Raw genomic sequence first — 24,630 nt, forward strand, 5'->3', positions numbered from 1 at the left:
TTTTCTAAATATAATATATAGACAAAGAGACTTGATAATTTATAACTCATCTTATTAAAGATACTTATTCTTTTTACATTATTTTGTCAATTAAGTAAAATGAACGTGCTGCAACAGTCATTATCTCTTAAATCAATAGATTTATTTTATCAACTTTATATTGATTTAGTATCTTAGGTTACAAAACCATAGATATAAAACAATCAATTACTATTAATTACAACTATTATGATCTCTCGAACAATATACATACTATCTAATGTGAAAATTTGCTCATACATATTTCACAATGAGTAAATTGTAATTTAATACGCTATATTTTTAATATTTATATCATATATTATATTTATCTGTTTGTGACCATTTTTTCTATGTGAGCATTTTTTTCACGTGTGTGATTTTAAAGTAAATTGCTATGATATTTTTTTAGGAATAACGAAAATTTTATAAATAAATAAACTTAACCAAATTTATTGGAAAAATAAAGATCGACTTTTTTACTATTATAATGAATAAAACAAAATGATAACATTATGTATAAACTAGATTTATAACTTTGCGTTCATAATCTCGTGCTTTGCACTCGAAATATTGTTTTTTTTTTGTTAGGGTAAGCTTAAACTCATTATTTAACTAAATTATTTGTATTTAACGCTTGAAATAATCAGATATACTTATCAAATAAAAATTATGATAAGATAAGCTGTGTTTTGTACATCAAAGAATACTATTATAAGATATGAAAACGAAGCAATAATATAATAAGCAAACATATTTTTAATTACGTAACAAGAAATATTCGTGAAGAATATCTATTGTAAAATAATGATATTAAAAATAATACATAATTATTATTAGTATATAATATATGTTACTAGTGAAGTTATATTTCCACTATTGTTGTCAATTAGAAGTTTTTTAGTCTTTTTTTCTCAGGTTTAGGGTCTTTTCATTATTCTCAGCTTCCAGGTTAATTAATTCGAATATTCCTCCAATTTATAACTATTCGTTATTCGAATATGTAGTGAAATACTTTGAAATTTAAATTTCTAAAAACACCAAAAAGCGACGAAAACTTAGAACAGCTGAGTGTCACTTTTTCTCGATGTGATACTACAATTATGCTCTTCATTGTTTTGTAAAATTTGTATTCAAGTTATTTTTGTTTTGCGATATTAATATTCTTTTCTTTATATTATTTATAACAGCCATGACCATAACAACCAATAGTTGACAAACAAAACAATAAAGAAAAATTACTTCGTAATTGCCGAAACACTCATATTTCCTACTTAATATAATGCAGCTGTGGACTTTCTCAATGGTTGGTTTTAAATTTTATATATTTTAAATTAATTTGTATAATGTTTTATTTCAAGTCGGTCCAATGTAATTTATTATGGTAATATTTTTATTAACATACCGAGTTGTAGTCTTTATGCAAGTTCTAAAACCATAATTACTTTTAGAACTTTCATTAGGTTATGTTTGGGTTTGAACAGCAAATTTATATTTTTATACATACATTCTTGCTATGATTTTCTCCAGAGTCGGGCCCCATGAATTTGTCCCCTCTTCCCCCCCCCCCCTGGTAATATTCCATGAGAGCAATATTCGTGTACGCGATCGCTATGGGAACAATAGTCCGTTCACCGTATTTACATATGTGTACATATATTACTTCATTACTAAAATGGTAAATAAACATATGAAAATAGAAAAAAAACGATATTGAAAACATGCTCCGGTCACAGCCCTGTCGGGAAGTCGTGTAGTCTCTTTGAAGAACAAGCCCACCTCGATCGCAGCCCGCGAGGCGTCACAACACAAAAGAAAGTTTCGCGCGTCACTTCCTTTACGCGCGGTGACGTCACCGGCGCGCGACCATCAACAACAAACAAACATAATCGATGGACTCGCGCGCGTGAATGAGGAGGCGCGCGCGAGCGAGCGAGCTGCTCAGTCGAGTCGTGGCCTCGAGGACTGGTGCGCGCGCGAGACGACGAGCTTCATGTCGCACCACGCCGCAGGCAACAGATGGACGGACGAGATGACGGTCAAGTTCATCCTACTCTATAGGGAGCGACCCTGCTTGTGGGACACTGCTCACCCCGGCTATAAGTGCAGGGACCTTCGCGGCCAGGCGCTGGCCACTTTGGTGGAAGAGATGGGCATCAAGGGCTTCAACGCGACTACCTGCAAGATCAAGATCAAGAACCTCAGGTCGCACTACTGCCAAGAACTAAAAAGGATCTATTACTCGAAGCTGCGCAAGGACTATGCCGTGTACACACCGTCACTCATGTGGTTCCCCGTCATAGACGACTTCCTCAAGAACCACGTGCACCAGACCATCTTCGTTGAGGTTCATGCTAATATTGTTTATCCTTAGATTATACTACTTACTGTTGTACTATTGCGGATACAATTTCATGACCATGAAATTGTTGATATTTCAGTTTGATAACAGTATTTGATAGAAATTTTCAGAATTCGTTCGTTGAACGAAACAATATGTTGAAAAGACCCGCCCTTTATTATCGTTCAACGTTTATCTTAAAAACAGGTGTGCGTCACATTTTTTGTGAAATTCGTATTACGTTTTTGTATTTGTTGTTTCAAAATACAAAGATTTTATTTCAATCAGTTCAATAATTGCAGCTGATCTTAATTCTGGTGATTCGAAAATGCTGATAACTCAGTTAAAATGTATCAAACGATTGATTTACAATTTTACTGCTCAGTATCAGTAAAATTGAACAGATGATACGGTATTTCCACATGATCAGATATTCACAGAATTGTGACGTCACATCGTTCAATAAAATACTGCAATATTTAAAGTAAATAAACCAAACAGTTAGTTTTGGGCCTTTCATTAGGTCAAGTTGGGTTTGGTTTGGTTTTGAACAGCAAACGGACGTTTCATAAATATTTTAGAGCGGCAAATAATTTCATTAGTGCCTATCAGTTAAATTATATACCGGGGAAAATTTATTCCGATATAATTTCACTGAAACGCCAGTAAAAATATAATTTCACTGGTAACAAACATCTACTGTAACATATACATCGAGTTATTTTATTAAATTGCTCATTGCGGTATTCTCCCCGCAGCTTCCCTTTTTTTTACCTATGCTCCGCAATTTAAACATTTGCATAATCAATATGCGTGTACACAATTTGCAAATCTTCTTTTTGAAAAAAGTAACAATGTTAATTCTGACATAATATCGATGTATACAAAAGTCAATCTATATTTAATATAAACGCATATTAACCGCATCATTTTGATAATCTGTACAACAGTATTTTCACTGCGCAGCTAATTTTCATTAAATAAAATTACAGTTGATGAGTAAAATATTTCAAACATTTGCCTTACGCGCCAAAATACTTATCTGTGCTTTCTTAATAATACATTAATTTACGGACACTGTTTCACGCTCATAAAGTCACACTTTGCGCTCAAACCTCGCGCTTTACGTAATATAATTATTAAATAGTAGAATGCTTAGTAAATAAATATAGCTCCCAGCTGATTTGGCTTAGCAATCACTTATATTTAAAACTAAAGCTGCGGTGTTTCGTTTGTTTATCGTATGAATGCGTATGTAAGATGAAACACGCGAGCGTCTCTCGGGTTGGTGTAAATAGACACATATGCCGCGCGCGAGTTTATCTCGTTCAAAAGCATGAGGGGGTTACCTCTTCATTTTATGAAAATGTGATAATCGTAAGATGCAATATAATTAAAAACTGGATTTGGAATATTACAAATTTATAAAAAAAAAAACTAGGATTTAACTCGGTTTTTATAAACGAACAAAACCCGACATCGGAAGCTTAGTATTAATTATTCATTATTTTTTTTAATTCAACTTTCTCCAGTCCCAAAAAGTATTTTAAGCTGTTATTTTATTCCAAAAACGTATGGCCGCGCAGCGCAATTTTTTTTTAATCATATAAAATAAAGAGGTGTGACTGTTGGCGCAGAGCGGTTTAATTTTTTATATTTTTTTTTATTAAAACTACTTTATTGTATTATTGGCCATGCAGTGAGAATTTTTCATTGAATGAATGGTTTTGTGCGGGTGTGAAATATCTGAAAATATAGCATGCGAACCGTTTTAAAATGGCAACAAATTAAATAGTCAGAATTTACATTAACTTTAGGTCAGAATAAAAATCAAATCTCGGTCAAAATTGTATTCATGCTAAATATATTTAACTCATAGGCATCATTGAAATTAAACGCTGTTCTAAAATGTCAATGAAACTGTATTTGACAGTTGCAAAATGTCCATCTTCTGTTCAAACCCAAACTTTACCTAATAAATGTTCTAAAACTAATTATCGCTCTAGAACTTTCATTAGATCAAGGCCAAAATATTTATCTTAAGGTTATTTCTCTCAGCGGAAGAAGAAGTACAGACAAATGTCGCGTCTCGCATATTGCTCCATAGTTTGTCTGCACTTGAATATTACACTGTTTTAATACAATGTTTTAAAAATGATAACTGTCCTTAACGATATTACTACGAACTTTTGATATAAGGGTGTTGGTCAAAGTACATATTCAAATCGAATTTTGGTCAATAGGAAGGCGCAAAAACAATTATCACTTCTCAGAATTCAAAACTTCACGTCAAAAGCAATAAAATCGTGACGGCGCCGTCGCAGCGGGAACGCTCGTTACCGAGCGTTACGTTAGCTGAGAAATGATATTTTTTTTCGTGCTCTCTCATATCTTAATATAAACGCTTGATAATCGAGGGTTTTCACCGCGATGGCACGATTTTATTGCTTTTGACGTGGATTTTTGACTTCTGAGAAAGGATAATTATTTTATGCGCACTCCGGTTTGTAATAATTCAGTTTAGATATGCTTCCTTCAATTCTTACTTATTTTAAGTCGTAATATTGTTTAAAAAATCTTAATAAAAAGCGAGCGCCAAATTCGAGGATTTTCACTGGAGCAGCGTCGGCACGATTTTTTGCTTTTGACGTGGATTTGAATTTGTCCAGAAAAATGCATGTCATTTAAAAAAAACATACTTTAAATATGAATGAAATCGAAATATTACAAAAAACGACCACCGACTAACCAATTCCCCCCTCCCTCCCTCCCTGGAAAAAGTTGAAACGACGTCCCTGCATTTGACACTTTGAACACGCGTGATTATTGACAGCTGTCTGATTTATAAAATAAAAAAATTATATAACATTTATAAATATAAATGAGTAATAAAATATTTATTTTAAAAATATATTATAAAATAATTCGCTCGCAATTTTCACCATTTAATATAAATTCTGACCATTTAATATTTATTATAGCTGCTTATATTCTGACCGATGTAATCTGACCTTTTAGTATAAATTCTGACCCATGTAATATTAATTTTGATTACAACGTATTATATCAAATTTCCGCTCAGGTCTCATATATACATTACTAAATACAACATCAAGGATACAAAGTAACGGAAATAGAGGACACAATCATTAAAACACGTGACGTCAATAATCATAACCCCAATGAATATTTGAACATGACGTCACGGTGCATTGATAATATGGTTACAACAAAACAATGCATGGCCAAATTGACAGTCTATAAATAGATTCATGTAAGCCCGTGTAGTTATTTATTTAACTCCGTATGTTTTGATTGAAATTATCACTCGCCGCATTTTTTAATTACACAGCGATAAACCTATACAAAACATGCTGTGTTTTTTTATTTATAGCGCGCGCGCAGAGATACGCGAATCTTTATCGCTCGCATAATAATGCGATTCGCTGCTATGTTTTTGCCGACTTTTTTGTCGACAAAATATTTTTTTGTCGACAAAAATATCGTACGCTTTTGCAAGTCGAGCACCGCGCTTGTCAAGCACGCCGCCAGTGTTGGCTCGGACGCTATGGAAGACGCACCGCAGAATTCGCTCAGCGAAAGAGAACTCATCTTGCACTTTATCAACATATACCGCGATATACCGGCCACGTGGCGGATGAAGTCGGCCGAATACGCGGATAGAATCAAGCGAAGTTGCGGATATGGACAACTGCTGTACAGATACAAGTTCTATAGTCCGTACGCTACTATAGAGGAAGTCAAAAAGAAGATCAACATTTTGAGGACGTGCTACAGGAGGGAGACGAAAAAGATCAAACAGAGCATAGAGGACGGTTACGTGGGCGACGACGTCTACAAGCCTTCTCTGTGGTATTATGACGAGTTGAAGTTTTTGGAGGAGGAAGACTGTGACGCGAACAAACACAACTCGGCGGACGTGAGTAGTGCGATTGTGTTGTTGCTCCGGACGGTGCGAGTGTGTTTTGTTTGTATGTTTTGCTAAGTGTGCCGGCTGTTTTGCGAGTTTGCCGTCCAGGCGGTACAAGGTCGAGCGCTGCTGCTGCTAGATAGTACGTTTATAATGGCAGCGAAATTCGCTAAAGAGTGGACCCGCGGAACTTCAGCGAGATGGAAAAAACCACGCGCCAAAAACCGGTCCGCCAAAAGAGATGGACTCCAAAACTTGACTCGCATCGTCCGACGAGAATCTTACAGTCCGATTCTGCCTTACTTTGCCACAAAACAAAAATTTACCGTTAAACCAAAATATTTTTTCTCATATATATATATATACATATATTTCAAGACAGTGGTTCGACTAAGAGAATCAAATAAAAAATATACAAATCTAGATTAGTTTTTGAAGGGTTCCTTGAAAAATAAAAATTTGCAATAAGAATTAGTTTCAACATAATCAATGAGCCTAAAAGAGAATACTTATGGGTGCGAGGGTAAAATAGTTGCCAGTCCCTAATATTTTGCCGAACACTGCTTTAGTAAAAGGTCTACAAACCTATATTTATCTGATTAAAATGTCATGAAGAAAAAAGGGGGGGGGGAGCAAAAATAAATAATAGTCCTTAAAATATAAGTGACAAAGAAAATTAAATAATTTTAAAAAAAATTCGTTGGTCGCGCGTGAGCGCAACGCCGCACTCGAGTTTTTAGTTTGAACCGTTCTTGAGGCACAAGAAGGGGCACAGGCACATTTTACAAAGAAACATATTTGTTTTTATATTTTACAAACTTATATTTATCTGAATAAAATAGAGTTTATATAGTTATTGCACTATTGTCAGGAAAATAAGGGGGGGGGGGTCAACAATAAATAATAGTCTTCATAATATAAGTTATACTTTTTTCGCTACGCAGCCTAATGTAGCATATGAATTTCTTAAAAAATTGGACGATTTCCAAAAAAATTCGTTCAACCCGCCGTTAGTTGCGCGTGATTAGTTTGCACCATTCTTGAGGCGCAAGGAGGGGAGGGAGGAGGTACAGCAAAAAAATATTTTTTAAAAGCTTGCTAATCAAACAAATACTCGATTCTTAACCCTTTTACCGCAGCTGATATTTTTCAGCACTATTTCAAAATTTGCGAATATGTGGGGGAGCAACTATTTATGCCAAAAGTTATTTAAATATTATTTCATTATTATTATGGTTTAAAAACACTATTTTTCAACCATAGATTATACAAAAAAAGCATTACAAAACTCAAAAGTTTATGACACATTTAGGTTCCCAATGCATTTATGATTTGTATGGGTGTCATCTGCTGTCAAAGGGTTAAAGAAAAGTTTTTAAAGAAAAAATATTATAACTTTCATTATACGCCTTTGGTCGCGCGTGAGCACAGCGCCGTATTTGAGTTTTTAGTTTTTATACGTACTTAAAATGCAAGAAGGAGGGGGAGGTAGTTTAATACTCACTTAACCCTTATAATGCCAAATGATTTTGTCTTATATATACGAAAATCGACAAGCGTTTTTTATAGAAAAATCATCTTACAAAAATCATCCCATTTCTAAAAACCTATTTTAAGTTAAGTTATTAAAAAAAAAGGGGGGGGGGGGTTATAGCTCTAGTTCTGGCTCTAGGTCAATTTGATATATTATTTTAGTTATCATATTTTTCTATTCACATCTCAAGTGCACGTGAACGGTTATTCTTAATCTACATCCTCATTTTTATATGCACTCACTATTTGAAAAGATATTTTATGGGCTTTCGAGTTACTTGTAAAATTATTTTGATGAAGAATCGTTTTTTGAGGATCATTTCTGCAAGAGGCTTATGAAACGACGCTTTATCACGAATCTAAACGGTCGAAATGATCTCTTTGCTATTGTTTATCCCTTATCTCAAAAGATGTGCATATATTTCTGTTTTTCTTCTTACTTGGTATGAAGAAAGGGTAATTTGTTAATTGGCTATCGAATTACCAAAGAAATAGAATCCTAGAAAAAACAAGAAAAAATGGGGATTTTGAGTCATTTTCTAACGGATATTTTTAAAAATGTAGTGAAGTCTTAAATAATTTTAATCACAAACTACTCCCCCAGCCCGTTTTTTATAAAAGTTTATATTATGTTAATCTACGCAACGCGACGAAACTCGTGATTTTTCTTTGAGAGTTGGTGGTAAAGTTTAAGGAAATACGTATAGCCATTATTTCTACAAATTAGCTTTAAATTAATCAAATTTGGGAAAAGGATAGTAACACTGTATAATTAAAATATTTTTGAACCACTGTCTTCAGTTTTCCAAACGTACTTATTTTTAAAATATGTATACGGATTAAATGGCAAAATAAGGCAGGATTGTAAATTTTATAAAGACCAAAGTTACTCTACAATCTGAAATGAAAACAAATTTGCAGGATCAAAAATATGTCGTGCCAAACAAGCGAACTAGATACAAAATACCATCTGAAAACTGCCAAGTGGAAATGTCAACAGTGCCCCAACCGAACACCGACGACTTCACGTCGAACAATAGAGACTGCATAGAGAACGAAAGAGACTTCATAGAGAACGATAGAGACTTCTTAGAGAGCGAAAGAGAATTTATAGAAAACGGAAGAAGCTATTTAGAGAGCGAAAGAATCGACGCGGAAGAGGAAATCGACAGTCTTGCCAAATTATGGTCGATCAAGATAAAGAAGCTATCGGGCAGTCAAAGAATTTATGCGGAAAAGCTTGTCATGGATATTTTACTGGAAGGTGAACTTGGAAATCTTCACATGAATTCCAACGTTCAAAAGTGGCTTTCGAGCTCTGTAGCAGCACCGCAAGAAGATCCTATTGCAGTGATTGAAAATTGTGTATCACAAGCATCACATCAGTTGGAGTGTGCAGTAAGTCATCACGGCACATCTTTAGATGACTAATTTATATAATTAATAAAAATAATGAAAAACCCTAATCTTTCCTTATCCACGAGTTTCATTTTTAGACTGATTTTTAGATATCGTGCTTAGATTTGGTTTGTTTTCAGAATGGTGAGGATGCGTTGGAGCAGAAGATGGAGGAAGAACCAGCTAGAGAAATGGAGTTTACCTCCCAAATCACAGTGAAACAAGAAACTATGGAGATGCCAGAGGAAGGTCATGAAGATCATTCGGGGGAAGAGGCGCCAGCAAGAAGAAAACGATCGCACTTTCGTAAATTAGAAAAGTTAAAAAGGCTTAAAATGAAATCCACTTCTCAGCCAGACAACGAATTCGACCTGTTCTGTAAAGGAGTCGCTATGCAGCTAAACAGTATGCCTCTGGAGAATGCTCTTCGGCTACAAATGAGCATCCTCAACGTGGTCACCGAAGAAAGACTCAAATGCCTTGGAAGCGAGCAGAACACATGACATCGCTTCTGTTGATTTTTGGACTCTTTTTTATAATGTTTTCTAAAAATTTATGACATAAGTGAAACGAAGCTTCGAATATTAGTCACAAGAAAAGTGAAAGTGTTAATTTTGGCGTACGTACAACATGTGGTATAATATAATATATTATAATAACCTAAACGTAGAGTTTTAGTCCTCTCGCGTTTCCATTGATCATCCTTTGTCTTTTGTTCAAAATTTTGTGATATTTGTTTTATAAATGAATCTGGGTTTGTTATACGTGCGCTAATATGTGCGTTGTCGTTATATTACATTTATTGTTCCTATTATTTTTAATAGTGCTAAATAAATAATTTGTTTTTATTTTGTTGCTTAAATTCATGTTAAAATAATCCCAAATATCTGAGGCCACAACTCCGGGGAGGATCTACCGCCGGGGCTCTGCCTTTTTAAAAGAAACTGTCGGTTCCAAATAATGGAGTTGCCAAATATCCATTTATTTGAATTATGACCGTTAAAAAACAGGTAACGTACAATAACATACTATTTCATTTCTGTAGATTGACTAGGATGACTCTAAGAAGACCGAGAAAGCAGCTGCTTCTCACTTCACGTCAGACCTGGTTCAGCTACAAAGTTCAAAATACAAGAGTACAATCCGTTCTTCAAAATTATCGAAGACCACAAAAGTATATTATTCTTTTTTATAGTTGATTTTCAGAGATTTCATGAAATAGATATTCGGATACCACACACAAGCTAACGTACTACACAATCTCAAAACACTACGCCGAAAATAATATAATTATTATTATAATCACATTTCACACAAATTTTCCGACATTTTGTGGTTGCAAAATCAGCAAGAAGATAACTCAGATCGATGACTCAAGAACTCTGGGCGACTTAACATGACGGCTTGGTTGTTACAAATGTGACGATCGAAGTGAAAATATTGTTTTCTCTTCAATCTGTGTCTAATTGTCGCCCGTCACCATCCGATTACCAAAAGTAAATACCGCGAAAGCAATAAAAATAATTTAAACTATAATTAAAATTAAATTTTGACATATTTCATTAGCTAAATAAAATAAACTAATGCTATAATGTTCACGTTTATATTTATAAATAAAAAAATAATAATTAGCCAGGTAGATGACGTAAGCCAAGAAACCAGGAACGTCATTTCAAAATTTTCCAGAAGGGGGGGGGGGGGCAAAATTTGGCCAGTAAGTGATCGTTTTTTTAGTATTTCCATTTTATTAAGATTCATAGTATTTCATTAAATTACATTTTTCCCTGTTTAAAATCCACGGCAAAAACAATAAAATCGTGCCGTCGCAGTTGAAACGCTTAGAAAAGATATTTATGAAGCCTATCTAAACCAATAGGAGAGCGCAAAAAACAATCATCACTTCTCAGAAGGCAAAAATTCACGTCAAGAGCAATAAAATATTTTTAAAACATAGTATAACATCGAAGTGCAGACAAACATGGGGCAATATGCGAGATGTGACGTCTGTCTGCACTTAGATATAAGTTGACTGTTTGTATTTTAGACTTGATCTATCAAAAGTTCCGAAATCTATAATTAGTTTTAAAACTTTTATTAGGTATAGTTGGATTTGGTTAATTCGTATAGGTTAGATTTGGGTTTGAACAGAAAACGAACGTTTCTCAACTGTCAATTTGAGTTTCATAGAAATTTTAGAGCATCATATAATTTCACTAACGTCTATCAGATAAACTGTATTATCGCTAGTAGAAATATGTATCTACTGGTGAAAATCGGACTTCACTAGTGAAAATACAATTTTACTAAAAAATACACATTCACTGTAACATTTATACATCGCATGTAAATAAATAATGATAAGTACGTAAATGTATATATTAATATTTATAAGAAATTTGAAATCATATAACTTTCCTAGCACCTGCCAGATAAATTATAGTTTCACTGGTAAATACATATCTACCGGTGAAAATGTATTCCGATATGATTTCACTCAAATGATATATTTAAAAAAATATTTTCGGGATCGATTCAACACTGTTTTTCAGATTTTTTTTGAGGGATAACCCAAGAATTTGTGGTTTAGAATCTGGGACGTCATTTCAGATTTTTCCAGGGGGAAGGGCAAAAGTTGGCCAGTTAGTGATCGTTTTTTTTTATATTTCTTAGTATATTATTAAATGTACAAAAGACCTTCTTTGTGTTTTTATATCACAATCACACTGTATCTCATTCTAATCGGATATGGTCCTTCACCTCACCGAGGAATGCGCTCTTCACTGGCGGCTGCCCGCGAGTGGAATTAACGGGAAACGAACAGGCGGCGCATACCCGCGGGACCCTAGGGTCGGCTCTCGGGATCAATATCTGGCGAGCACGTCGGGCACATTCCACATTTCCGGGCCGGCGGCTGTATCGAGCGGCGTCGCCCTCGGCCTACGCCACTAGCGACGCCCCCAGGCGCCCACCCTGTCGCGCTCCCCCCGACTGCGCTATCGACCCGCTAGCGCCACAGACACACCCTTCGCACCCCTCGCCGGCGGCCCCTCTGCACGCTAAATGACCTCATTGGATGTGCCGCTGCATGCTCGTCTATTATAAAGGAGGCTCCATACGTTGACTAAACATGCGAACAGTGAGTCCTGAGAAGAGCTGAGAACTTCCTACTTACCTACTGTGTTTAGAATACATAAAGGTCTTTGAGAATTTAATAAAGACAACAGTGAACAAAGGCGAGAACTGCATGAGTTATAATTATTTTTCAATTTCTGAACTGAGCTTGTTTTATTTTTATGTTTCCATTATTAACCCTTTGCAATCCAATATTTTTTTATTAAATCCTCTGCGCTGCAATTTATTGAATCAAAGCAATTGGTTCTGCACCCGGTTTAGGTGTTGGGAGCACTACCTGAAAAAAACCACCCAATAATGCAAAGACAAAGAAAGAATGTATCACTCCTTGTAAATAGTATTATATTACGTCTAATATGCATACTTCTTGAATGATTTTAATAGTCTGGGAATGACAAAAAATGCTTACAATTTTTTAACACTCGAACTCGCCTTATTTTTGCTCAAGTATTAAAATAAGGTACTCAGATAAGAAACCTTTCCGAATGTGTTTGTGCCAGATGTTTGAAAATATGCACACTTTCTCGGAAGATCGAAAGTATTTGAATGACCAACTATTTTTTCCCGACTTTCTATTACTCTAACCGGCCGCTGGATTTATCTTTGTTTTGGTGATCTAAACACCCGCTCCGATAAAAATAAATTACGCATAGAAATCGGCAGAATGCAAAACGTATTTCAAAGCAAACATCACCCAAGCATCATTTCTCCAAAACCTAAAATGAAATTATACAGTTTCTTAATGAGATTCTAAATAATTTTGTCTGCTTTTTTATTTCATGTAATTAATTTTTTATCATATTTTATTTTAAAGTTTTTAATAAATTATTTAAAAGTATACATATACCAGTTTATCTTAAATAGTAGAATATGAGAAATATATTTTAAGGGTTCCTACATAATTGCTTAGTAGAAAGCAACTATCGAACAAAACAGTAACACCTAAAAGGTTTAAGAGTGACCTATGTACATAAACAACATATTTGTGTGTATATAAAAACTTTTTTCGCTCTGAACTTTTTATGTTCTTATTTAATTTACTGGATATTGGACTTTCCCCTCCCCTTTATTTTAGATGATCCAAAATATTATTGTAATTTCTATTCATTTACTGTCGTATTTTTAGATAATAAAACAATTCTCAACGTGCGGCTTGATAATGGCTTACTAAATACTACTGAATAATTACAAGAATTATTTAAATTTTTTATTTATTTATTTTTTTATAAATGAGTTACAAGTTAAAATATAATCGTCACAATGTCTTATTTATTCTGCGTCATTAAGCAGTATTATATTGTCTTTGCAGTCAATTTCCGAATCGGATTCGTTGCTCTGATCGTATTCCATCTCCGAAGACGCCGAGGGAGAAAAACACATATCTGCCACTTCTATTTTATTAATTTTCTGTACTCCTTGAGATGTGTCGATCGTCTCCAAATTATCTAGTCTTAGTTGACTCAAATACGTTTGAATATACTGCTGAGCCTGCAGAGCTAAATACAAAGGCATATTTCTAAGTTGAGCCCCTATGTGGCGTCCAAATATTTCGAATTCATTATCGTCTATATAATTAGGATTGTTTACAGACGCGCTAATCGCTCTTAAGTTATTCAACACGTCTTCAAGATCTTGAACTTTTCTTTTCTTGGCATATTTAGTAGTTTTCTGACCCACTGGCAATTTAACTTCTGCAGGAGTGATATTACTCTTGAGGAAAGAAGAAATTTTAGGTTCAGTTGTGTCCATGGAAGTCCCTGCATCTACAGATATGCTAGTCTCTCCTATTTGTTGAGGCTGTTCATCAACAGCAATACTATCTTCATTGTAATCCTGAAACATAATAATAATATTATTAATAAACAATTGACATGAAAATAAAATATGTCGATTTACAAATATGTACGCTAAATTTTAACTGCATTTTAAGTCATTTTCTATCGAGTCTAGCAGTGATTATTACATTATTATATTTCCGTACGATCATCACAGATTAGGTTTTCTTAGATTTACCTAATCTCACGGAAGAATATTGTGACGAATAATTAAAATAAAATCGAGCTAGGTTGAGCATAGTGACATATATAATAATAATTTATAATTAATGAAGCAGATCACTAATTTCAATTAGGTGTCTCGCTATTGTATGTAACTCGTTATTGGTCTAATGCCTGTCATGTTGCAACGGAACATATACAATAAATAAATAAATGAAAATAATTTATAGAAGAGAAATTGAGAAAATATGTCATTATTAAAAGTTTTAGATATGTACATTATTTATCAAAATAATTATACACTAATATTTTACAGACTTTCAAAATATAAACGATATAATACAAACAATAATCTAAAGGCGCACCTGCCAGCTTTATCAACAATATATGTCTGGGAGACCTTACATAATAAAGCATGTTAAATGTTTCAATGACATTGTCACGCAAAAACAATACACGTTGTTCTCATTCAGACGTATAGAAAGGACACGTCCATAGCAACAGACAATGTAGGTACTTATGGCCAATAAGTCATTATGGCTTGCCACTCCTAAGAATTCCGAACAATATTTGCTGCTGACAGAATCAAGTTTTCGTCTAAGAGCATATTTAAGGGAGTGGATAACCCATTCAACCTAATTGGTTGTAGCCATGAATCATATAAAAAGGCTTTTCACGAACGCTTCAATTCGAGCGGCAGCCAGAACACTGACACAGAAATAAATATATACAAGATAAAAACAATAAGCTCATTGACTGAAAAGTCACACGTTTTTGACACTAAAATCGGTCAGTATCATTAGTTAACCTGATAATGTTTTTTTATTGAATAATTTTAGTCATGTTTTAACAAAATATTTTGAGTCACATTTTTATGACTGACTATGTTAAATTCGATCCAGAGTATTAATTTGAAGTTTTGAGCTCTAGATAATGATGGGTGCAAATGTCCCTATCTGCTCCCCCCCAGTGACGTCCCTGTTTGGAATCTACGTCAAAATCAATAAAGTCGTGCCATAACTGTAACAGTGGAAACACTCGGTTATCTAGCGTTCATGTTAAGACATTTTTATAACAATATTACCACTTATAATAAGTGTGAATCGAATGAAGCATATCTAAACCAACTTTTTCTCCCTATCCCTCAAAAAATCTATTTATTATTTAAAATACGTCATTTCAGTGACATTATATCGAAATACAATTTCACCGGTAGATATATATATTTTTACCAGTGAAAATATTATTTATCTGGAAGGTGCTAGTAATATTACATAATTTCAACTTTTTCATTATTTATTCACATGCGATGTATAAATGTTACAGTGAATGTATATATTTCAGTGAAGTTATATTTTCACTAGTGAAGTCCATTTTCTGCTCAAACCCAGACCTAGCCTAATGAAAGTTCTAAAACTAAATATAGTTTAAGAACTTTTATTAGGTCAAGTCCTAAATAAACTGGAAAAGAAGTACAGACAGATATCGCATCTCACATATTGATCCATAGTTTGTCTGCACTTCGATATTACACTATGTTTTAAAAATATTATAGCTATCGTTACCGATATTACTTCGGACTTCTGATATAAGAGTATTGGTTAAAATATATTCAAATCGAATTTTGGTCAATAGGAGGGCTCAAAAACAATTATCACTTCGCAGACGTTATAAATTCACGTCAAAAGCAACAAAATCGCGTCGGCGCCATCGCAGTGGGTTTTTGGTGAAAGAAAAACAAAGGAAATGTTTAAAAATGCAATTCAAAATCATATCTTCATATGGAAGATCGCTTCGAGAAATATCATACGATGGACAAATGTAACCAAACATCAAGTATATACATATGTAAATAATTGTAAAATACAAACATAAATATATTTAGTGTTTCATATATTAAACTTATAATAAAAACAACAATAAATTCTGTGCGATTAAAACTATGTTGAGAACTATTGGTGTTGTGTGAATTACAATAGCGAAACATTCGTTCTTTTGTCATTGCATTCATGGGTGTTTTTTTTCCAGGTAGTGATCCCAACATCTTGAACGAGTACAGGTATACCCTAACTAAATGATATATAAATAATAGGTAAAAAGCCTAATTTTTGTGATTAAATAAATTGAACCGCAGTGGATTCAATAAGAAAAAAAAATATCCGGTAAAGGTTAAATTATGAACATTTTTATAAGAAAAGTTAAAGACAATAACAACCAGCCTGTCGAGTAACAAAAAGCTAAGCACCTCCTCTATCTCGAAGTGTACATAAACATATTCATCAGGCACACGAAGTATAGCGGGGTAACAACTCTAGGAAGGCCGAGGAAACAGCCGCTCTAAAATTTTGGTAGTCTTGGAATATGTACTTCTAATATTTAAACTACGATCATTTCACGCAATGATAACATTCCCTTCCGAAACGAAAACTTTTAACCCACTTTTTACAGTACAATACTAAGGTGCATTTAATCGAACTGTTAAAAGGTGAGGGGATGTAACGATTCAAAAAAAAAATACGTGTAACTAATGTATGACCGATTGAAAATATACTTTTTAAGCGGTAAGGTTTTTAAGTCATGCATTAAATGAAGCAGTGCAGCGAGAATATTTTAAGCTTACCACATCTATAACGGAATTCGGATCTTGTATAATTGTGTTCTTCAGAGCGTTGTGCATAGTTTTAAACCATTTTAATGATGGTATATACATCGTTCCCACCTCTCTCAACTCTTTGATCTTTTTAAGTTCTTGAGAATATGTAGATCGGATGTTTCTTATTTTTTTGACTACTTTCTTCTCCTCGAAACCCTCAATTCCCATTACTTCCATGATCTCTTTATAGGATGCACTGCGAGCCTCTTTTATTTTGTACAGTACATGTCTTTGGTCCCAAAGGCAATCATGTTTGATGTATTCGGAAACGAACTTGAACGTGACGTCTTCAGACCACCTTGCTAGCGCCATCGCGAGAAATTTTGCAATTTACGGAGCACAAGATGCGCGACCGTGCCTCGCGACTAACAAACTCGACTAAAATCCGTTTAGTTGCCTGTATGGTCAGTGGTGGGGGAATAAAGGCCGGCTCACGCGCGAGCAGATGTTTAGTGTGGCGCGTTCACACGAAGTAAAATAAGCATTTACATAATAATACATATAACAATGAGTAATAACTATGTACAAAAACCTCTATTGATTTACATTATCTTATCTATCAGCATTCTTCAATTGTTATCATTAACCAACAGGCAGTTATCTATTTAGTATATTGAAACTACCGCAATCAATGTTGCATAACGTTTGATAAAACAAATATTATTGATACAAGCATAGATAGCAAAAATATTGACATGTAATAATAATTAATGATTCGTGCTTAATTTCGTTTTGCACATTAAGCGCTATGTAATGATTCATTATTTTAACTAGAAGGAATTTAATAAAATATATAATGAAAGTAGATTAGTAATTCTAAAGATAAAATGTCTGGAATTTTAATAAATATTTTGTGTTTGGGTTGCGTGAATGAAATTCATGTCACATTTTTAATCTACTAAATAATACGGCATTAGTAAGCAGTATGGAACTGGTGGAATCTTTTTATGCATAACGATTTTTTTAGGTCTAATAATGCGCATCTTTAACTGCGAATAAATAATAAAAATTAATGTTATTAAAATAATTCGGTAATCCCGAAATAAATGTCAATTTTTATAATTTAAATTTTAAAAGTCAGTTAATACCCCGAGTACTTTTTTTGTTAAATCTGTGTGGTGCACATCTTGACTCAACATTCCGGTATTTAAAAACAACGGCCGCAAAATTTACGAAGGCAAAATTTTCACCACGTAAACAATTTATTCGAAATCGCATGTTATTAGAATTTATTAAAACAAATTATGCAACTACGACCACTAAAATCACTGTTGAAGTGGTAGGAGATTCATAAGATAGCAATAAATGTCAAAGATGGTTTAAAAATTCGAAGGTGAAATTAAGAAACGAATAGTCCTGAATTAGGGCTTCTAAAAAACTGTCCAAAAAAAACAGTTTTTTGTTTTTTACAAACCAAAAACCGTTTTACCGGTTTTAAACGTCCACAATAAATTCAGATAGTTAATTTAATTTAAATTTTTATTTAAAAAAAGAAATATGTAAATATTTGTTTAAAGTTATGCAAAAAAAAACTAATTTTATTGCTTATAAATATAGTATTTATGGTAAAATAACCAGAAATAGATAATCAAATGCATAAGAAAGGTAATATATATATATATCAACTATTTTTTATTTTATTTTAAAAGTAATATATATATATATATATATATATATATATATATATATATATATATATATATATATATATATATATATATATATATATATATATATATATATATATATATATATATATATATATATATATATATATATATATTTTTTATTTTTGTTTGCATAGTAGATGTACAATATAAATGATAAATTGTGAATAATTTAAAATAAAATACATTATAATTGCCAAAAACAATTTTTTGGGTAAGGATAATATATAATTAGAGATAATAAATTAAGAAATTATAATACAAAAATACAGGGCTGTGGAGTCGGAGTCGGAGTTGGAGTCGTGGAGTCGTGGTGTTTTGGCCGGAGTTGGAGTCGGAGTCGGAGTCGTGAAAAATGAGCGACCCCGACCATTTTTTATATAAAATGCATTTTTTTAAATTTTGACATTTATGAAATTTTAATTGCGTAATAATGAATGTGTATAGCGTATGAATATTAAACGTGTAGAAGAACACCAAAAATACCTGATAAAATTAAACTTTTTTGAGTCGGAGTCGGAGTCGGAGACGGAGTCGGAGTGGAGTCGTGTTGTTGGTAAATATCGGAATCGGAGTCGGAGTCCGAGTAGTGTTTTTTTTTAACGACTCCACAGCCCTGCAAAAATATCAATAATAGCGAAAATATTAAAATAGCAATTATATCAAAAATTCAAAATATATAAGAAAGAAATTATATATTAAATAAATAAATTAAAAAATTGATTTAAAAGTGTTCTTTTAGTTTCATTAAAAAAAGGGATTACCTAATACAGTGAAATCTCTTTGTAACGAATACCAAAATAAGGAAATTCCCAGCATAACGAATCTTTAGAATCCCCGAAAAACTTTCATACAAAATGTTTTCATTGTAACAAAACTGATTTCAGTATAACGAATTTTTTTATTCGATCCCGTGAGTTTCGCTATATTTAGATTTTACTGTAATTTATATTGAATAATGATAAAGGATATTAATTTTTTAGAGAACAAAATCTGACTAAAAAAATCAATACTTTTTCTGATTCAAACGTCTTTTTTTATTATTATTTTGTAATAATCCTACTAAGAGATACAAATAAATAATAAATTAATATTGTAAAAAAAATATTTTATCTCAAAACGTGAAATAAAAATATATTCCTTTCATTTTAGTTTAGTTTATAGTGTGAATTTCTAATAACGATATTTTTTATGCATTTTATCGCATAACGAATTAACAATGAACCATATTTAATTTTTATCTCAAAATAACTATAAAATTCTTATCGCATTCATAATTTTATTACATGATTTTTTAAGCGTATCGTTTTTCATTTGATTTGATAACATAAAATGAATAACAATATTGATATGTAAAGGCCTATAAAAAGTTTATGAGAAAATATTTTGAAAAGTTCGGGCTGTTTTGAAAAAAGAGTTTTGGTGTAATCGGAAACTTATAAACAAAGTATCCAGAAAATTCGTTCAATTGGGATGTGGCGTGGTACCTCTGGAGGGCTCAGGCTCTCTGTTGTTGTGAATGCAACATCTGAACTGCAGCTGATTTTGGTGGACCAAAACAGGGCAAGTCCCGCCTGTATGCCAACTTTAGTTAAAAATTACGATGACTGGTTTCAGAAACTGATTGTGTGAATAATGACGTTCCGACATATAGACTGTTGGTGAATGGAGAAAATGCTCTTCCTTATTTCCTTCGACTGGAGTTACTGTTATTTTTATACTATTTTTATACATTTAATAATGTTAAGCTTAAGCGGATATATGAGCAAATTGTAAATAAATATATTAAAAAAGAAAGCCAATGTAGAAAAATTCCCGATAAACGACCAATGTCCACGTTGTTTTTTTTATCTTATTTTTGTGTGTATTGTATTATTTTTAATATTAATTTATAATGTTTTAATATTAAATGTTAATATTTAAAACTTATTTAATAAAATATTTCGTTTTAATCAAAGAAGAAAATTAATTTTTACTCTCTCCTGTAAAAAACGGTGACAATGGTTGTTCTTCAAATAAGGTCTTCAATTATTTTATGTCGTGTCAATAAGTTTATCAATAAATATGTAAACTGGAGTTACTTAAAATTTAAACAGGTTAGGTGCGAACGAGCGGCAGCGAGTGAGCGTTGGTCAGAACAGTATGACTGCAACGAATCTACTTAAAAAAAGTGGTTTATAATTGTATATAAATAAATAAAAGGTATTAAGAAATAAAAAATAGTATTTAAAAAATACTACGGATATGTGTAATAATAATATTGTGCAGAATGAAACGGGAAATATCCAACTCATATTACACCTAGAATTTGAATTATCACCGCTAGAATTTTTTACCCAATTTGCTAATTGCTAATAAACAAACCGTTTTACCGATATTTTTATTTATATACAATCCTCGGGAGCGCACATTCGGCGAAAGTGGTGTGCCGTTAGCGGCGGCACGTGTCGTGGCGTAATTCGTAGTAGCGGTGTACGGACGCACAGTGTGCGCGCCAGGCGATTCGGTGACCCAATTCACCGATCGCCGACTCCATCGATCATTCGGTCAGCTGACGAGCGTCGCCGTGACCGCTGCACCGGAAGGTCTAGGCGAGGCGCGCATGCGTAAACTCTCCCCGGCCCGACTCGTCATCGATCGCTAAATCCGCGCTGCGACAATAGGATCGCCCTCCCGGAATCAAGGGGTGACGCGCAAAAGTTGGTAGCGCCGAAATTTGCTTCGGTCGACCATTGCCGATTATAAAGCCTCGTCTAAACCGAACGGCATGCTCCAACACGCGATATGAATAAACTAAAGCAATGGTCTTCAATGGCCTTCGGTACCCTTCGAGTGCTGATATCATTTTAGATACCCTTACTTTTAAACCTCCTGATTATCTTATAAACATAATAACTCGTACCTGACAGCTCGAAGTTGTATTGTTTCGCTAGATAAGGAACTCTCGATACCGCAAAAAAATCCAGGTGTAGTCCCACAGGGTAGTTTCCTTAGGCCGTTCATCTTGGTTATATAATATATACCAGGGGCGGCCAAAACGTCAACCGCGTAACTTCCTAGACGCCGCGCCCGCAAGAAAGAAAATGAAAGAGAGAAACAAAAGAAGATATTGTTTTATTTATAAACTATTTTTATGTTTGTGTGAAATAATAATTAATTTATGTTATTAAAATAATTTGATATTGAATTATTAGTATTATCTTGTTTTTTTTTTAAATTTAAATTTATTTTTGGCTTTAAATTACTACTTTTCTTATGACTGAACACACCGCCGTTAATAATTTAAAAAGCAGGTCGCCCGTAATGATAAAATGTATGGCTACCCCCGATAAATACGAATGGTATTCCTATTCAAAAAAAATACTGACTTACAAATGTACGCTGAGTACACAGCCGTCCAGTCTGCATCATAAGATTCCCTATCGAGCTCGACGGTTTACCGTTACATTCTAATTAGAATCCACTACTATTTGCCTCTCAGCCATACACCGTGGGGATGTTACCCTGCGCTTCTAAAGAAATATTGACCATTTTATTTTTATTATATAATAATGCTCTTTTCTTATAATAAATACAAATATTTTATTGCTTTTGGAAACAACAATAGTAGGAACACATTTAATAATGTCTATAATAATTATATTTATTTAAAAAATCTTTGAAATACTGCACAAAATTAAAAAAAATCAGATACATAAGTAGCAAAATTATGGAATAAAGTTAGTGGTATTGTAGATTAATCAAATTTATTCATTTAACAATCCAGAACTGATGCTGATCCCCTAGAAATAGAAGTGGGAGGGGTGTCGCACGCAACGAAGAAAGAGATAAAGCATGCTATTTCGTGTAACGGTACTTCGTCCAGACGACATGGGAATCTTATGAAGCTTACGGTCTTGAATCAATTACAATTCAATTACAAAAATCTCTACAACAAAAAATAAAAACCAATCAAATTATGATATTTACAACTAGCGTACATCAAATACCTGGATAAATATCTGGAATCCATGCCTGCATTTAATTAATGGGTTTAAATGGCTTGTTGCCATTGCGGCCATAAGACCGATATACCTTCTCAAGAATTTTTCGAGAAAAATGGCAAATCAAGAATCTCTTTTGTTAAAAATAAATTTGTACAAATATTTTTAAATGTTTTTCCAGTAGTCGTTTTTTTAATATTTCGATTTTCGAAAAGCAATAAAATCGTGCCTTATCTGTCGCAACTTTTTATAACAATATTACTGCTTACAATAAATAAGATCCAATTGAAACATGTCTAAACCAAATTTTGAGCAATAAGAAAGCACAAAATACAATTATCCATTCTCAGAAGTAAAAAATCCACGTCAAAGGCTACAAAACTATGCTGTCGTAGTGAAAACGCTCGGTTATCTAGCATTCATATTAAGACATTTATAACAATATTAAGACTTACAATAAATGAGAATTAATTGAAGCATATCTAAAACAAATTTTAACCAATAGGAGAACGCAAAAAACAATTATCCCTTCGCAGAAGTCAAAAATTCACGTCAAAAGCAATAAAACTGTGTCTTCGCCATCGCAGTGAAAACGCTCGGTTATCTAGCGTTCATATTAAGACTTTTTATAACAATATTATAACTTACAATAAGTGAGAATCGAATGAAGCATATCTAAATTGAATTTTGACCAATATGAGAGGACAAAAAACAATTAACACTTCTGAGAAATCAAAAATTCACGTCAAAAGCAATAAAACAATTGGAAAATATCAATTCTGAGCTAAGCTCGAAATTTCAAAGGGCAACTAAAGATAAATTATATAATCGAAGAAACCAGACGTTGATGTCATAAATTTAATAAAAAAGTGGAAAATACAGAATCTTTCACCAGTCAAAAAAGGACGATTTCTTTAGTTATTCTTCAAAAGCAGAAATATGTAAAATAGGGAAAGAAATTTTTCGCAGATTATTTAATAGCTCGAAGAAGTCCAAGATCCCTTGCGACTCCATCAAATCATTAGAATTCATTGAATTTTTTCAACAAAAAAAGAACGAGAATGCTTGACTTTAGATGACGTGATGTGTTTTTTAAAGAGTTATTTTAATTTTTGTAAAAATTTGAGAAGTGAAGTGAAGAAAATTATCCAGAAATCAAAATGTCTATCTACAAGAATATCTCTCTACAAAAATCAAAAAGTGAAAATGAAAATTCAGAAAACCAAGAAAACAATGAGAATGCCTAATTATATATAATCAGCTAGATCATATCATATGCTTGCTCGGTGTGGAGTAACAAGAGTAATATATTGTTTCTATACTTTAAGGCAGGGGTTTTTAACCTTTGACAGCCTTTGGAACCCTTCTAGTTTATAATATAATTCAAGTAACTCTAAATTTAGAAACAATTTAAGACAGTGTTTCTCATACTTTGATTATCTCACCGAGTTCCACCTAAACATTATTTTACTTATCACGTACAACTGTGAGTGTAGACTATCCTTCACCTCTTAATCCTTTTATACAATAGTGTTATAATTTTCTCGCGATTCTGTTTCTGATAACTAGTAAATAAATAACGATAACGATGACCTCAGTTCAGCTTTCGTATCTAATAATCAGAATTAACTTACGTGTATGATAAAAGAAAATGGATTTGATAATAATGATAATTGAGTTAAAAAAATGTATGTGAAAATTTATTAAATAATGTAAGAACTACCCAAAGCTGAAGAAACAGTTAGATTAAAGCAAGATTAATCCGAAAAGGTTTTGGAAGTGCTAAAAGCCTTTCACCCGATTCGACTCTAGAACTACAACAATTCGCTTAAACTGCAGTAATTAAACCTGAACAATGATATTGCTATGCAAAGTTATGTTAGGTTTTTTAGTAAGTTCTCAAAAATGGTCAGTGAGCAACCGAATAAAAAGAGAATTGAGATTATAAATAACTAGTAAGTATATACAGATGGTCAA

General features: G+C 32.9%; 2 protein-coding genes across 11 annotated transcripts in view; one reads left to right on the forward strand and one right to left on the reverse strand.

The window, feature by feature from the left end:
- The first annotated feature begins 1,961 nt into the window (after positions 1-1,961).
- LOC148230640 (uncharacterized) lies at positions 1,962-10,069 on the forward strand. 4 transcript variants are annotated; one of them, XM_088194590.1, is made up of 3 exons: positions 5,910-6,299; positions 8,745-9,221; positions 9,362-10,069. In XM_088194590.1, the coding sequence occupies exons 1-3, from the start codon at positions 5,928-5,930 to the stop codon at positions 9,722-9,724; spliced, it is 1,212 nt and encodes a 403-aa protein (XP_088050716.1). In that variant the 5' UTR covers positions 5,910-5,927; the 3' UTR covers positions 9,725-10,069. The 4 variants fall into 4 exon arrangements, with proteins under 4 accessions (XP_088050720.1, XP_088050716.1, XP_088050718.1 ...); XM_088194592.1 differs by lacking the exon at positions 5,910-6,299 and adding an exon at positions 6,304-6,432; XM_088194591.1 differs by lacking the exon at positions 5,910-6,299 and adding an exon at positions 6,685-8,266 and having other exon boundaries at positions 8,327-9,221.
- Positions 10,070-13,550: 3,481 nt separating this feature from the next.
- The window catches only part of LOC148230641 (uncharacterized), a 35,955-nt gene continuing 24,875 nt past the window's right edge, over positions 13,551-24,630 (reverse strand). For 2 of the 7 annotated variants that reach the window (XM_088195435.1, XM_088195437.1), the window contains 2 exons: positions 19,157-19,286; positions 13,551-14,186 (listed from right to left, as the gene is read on the reverse strand). In XM_088195435.1, coding sequence (XP_088051561.1) covers positions 13,623-14,102 — 480 coding nt within the window. In that variant the 5' untranslated portion in view covers positions 14,103-14,186; positions 19,157-19,286 and the 3' untranslated portion in view covers positions 13,551-13,622. Of the gene's footprint in view, positions 14,187-16,970; positions 17,391-19,156; positions 19,287-21,042; positions 21,205-21,572; positions 21,727-24,630 lie in introns of those variants that run through there. The other 5 variants (XM_088195436.1, XM_088195439.1, XM_088195440.1 and 2 more) reach the window with 5 other exon arrangements.

The sequence above is a fragment of the Plectrocnemia conspersa genome, unplaced genomic scaffold, assembly GCF_051122295.1.
Source record: "Plectrocnemia conspersa isolate PC_06_02 unplaced genomic scaffold, ASM5112229v1 ptg000010l, whole genome shotgun sequence".
Lineage (NCBI taxonomy): Eukaryota > Metazoa > Arthropoda > Insecta > Trichoptera > Polycentropodidae > Plectrocnemia > Plectrocnemia conspersa.

Bases quoted from the DNA above. Each gene is read 5' to 3' on its own strand.
- LOC148230640 (XM_088194590.1), top strand. From the start codon at position 5,928: ATGGAAGACGCACCGCAGAATTCGCTCAGCGAAAGAGAACTCATCTTG. The intron at 6,300-8,744 runs GTGAGTAGTGCG...ACAAATTTGCAG, and splicing joins ACAAACACAACTCGGCGGAC to GATCAAAAATATGTCGTGCC. The intron at 9,222-9,361 runs GTAAGTCATCAC...GTTTGTTTTCAG, and splicing joins CACATCAGTTGGAGTGTGCA to AATGGTGAGGATGCGTTGGA.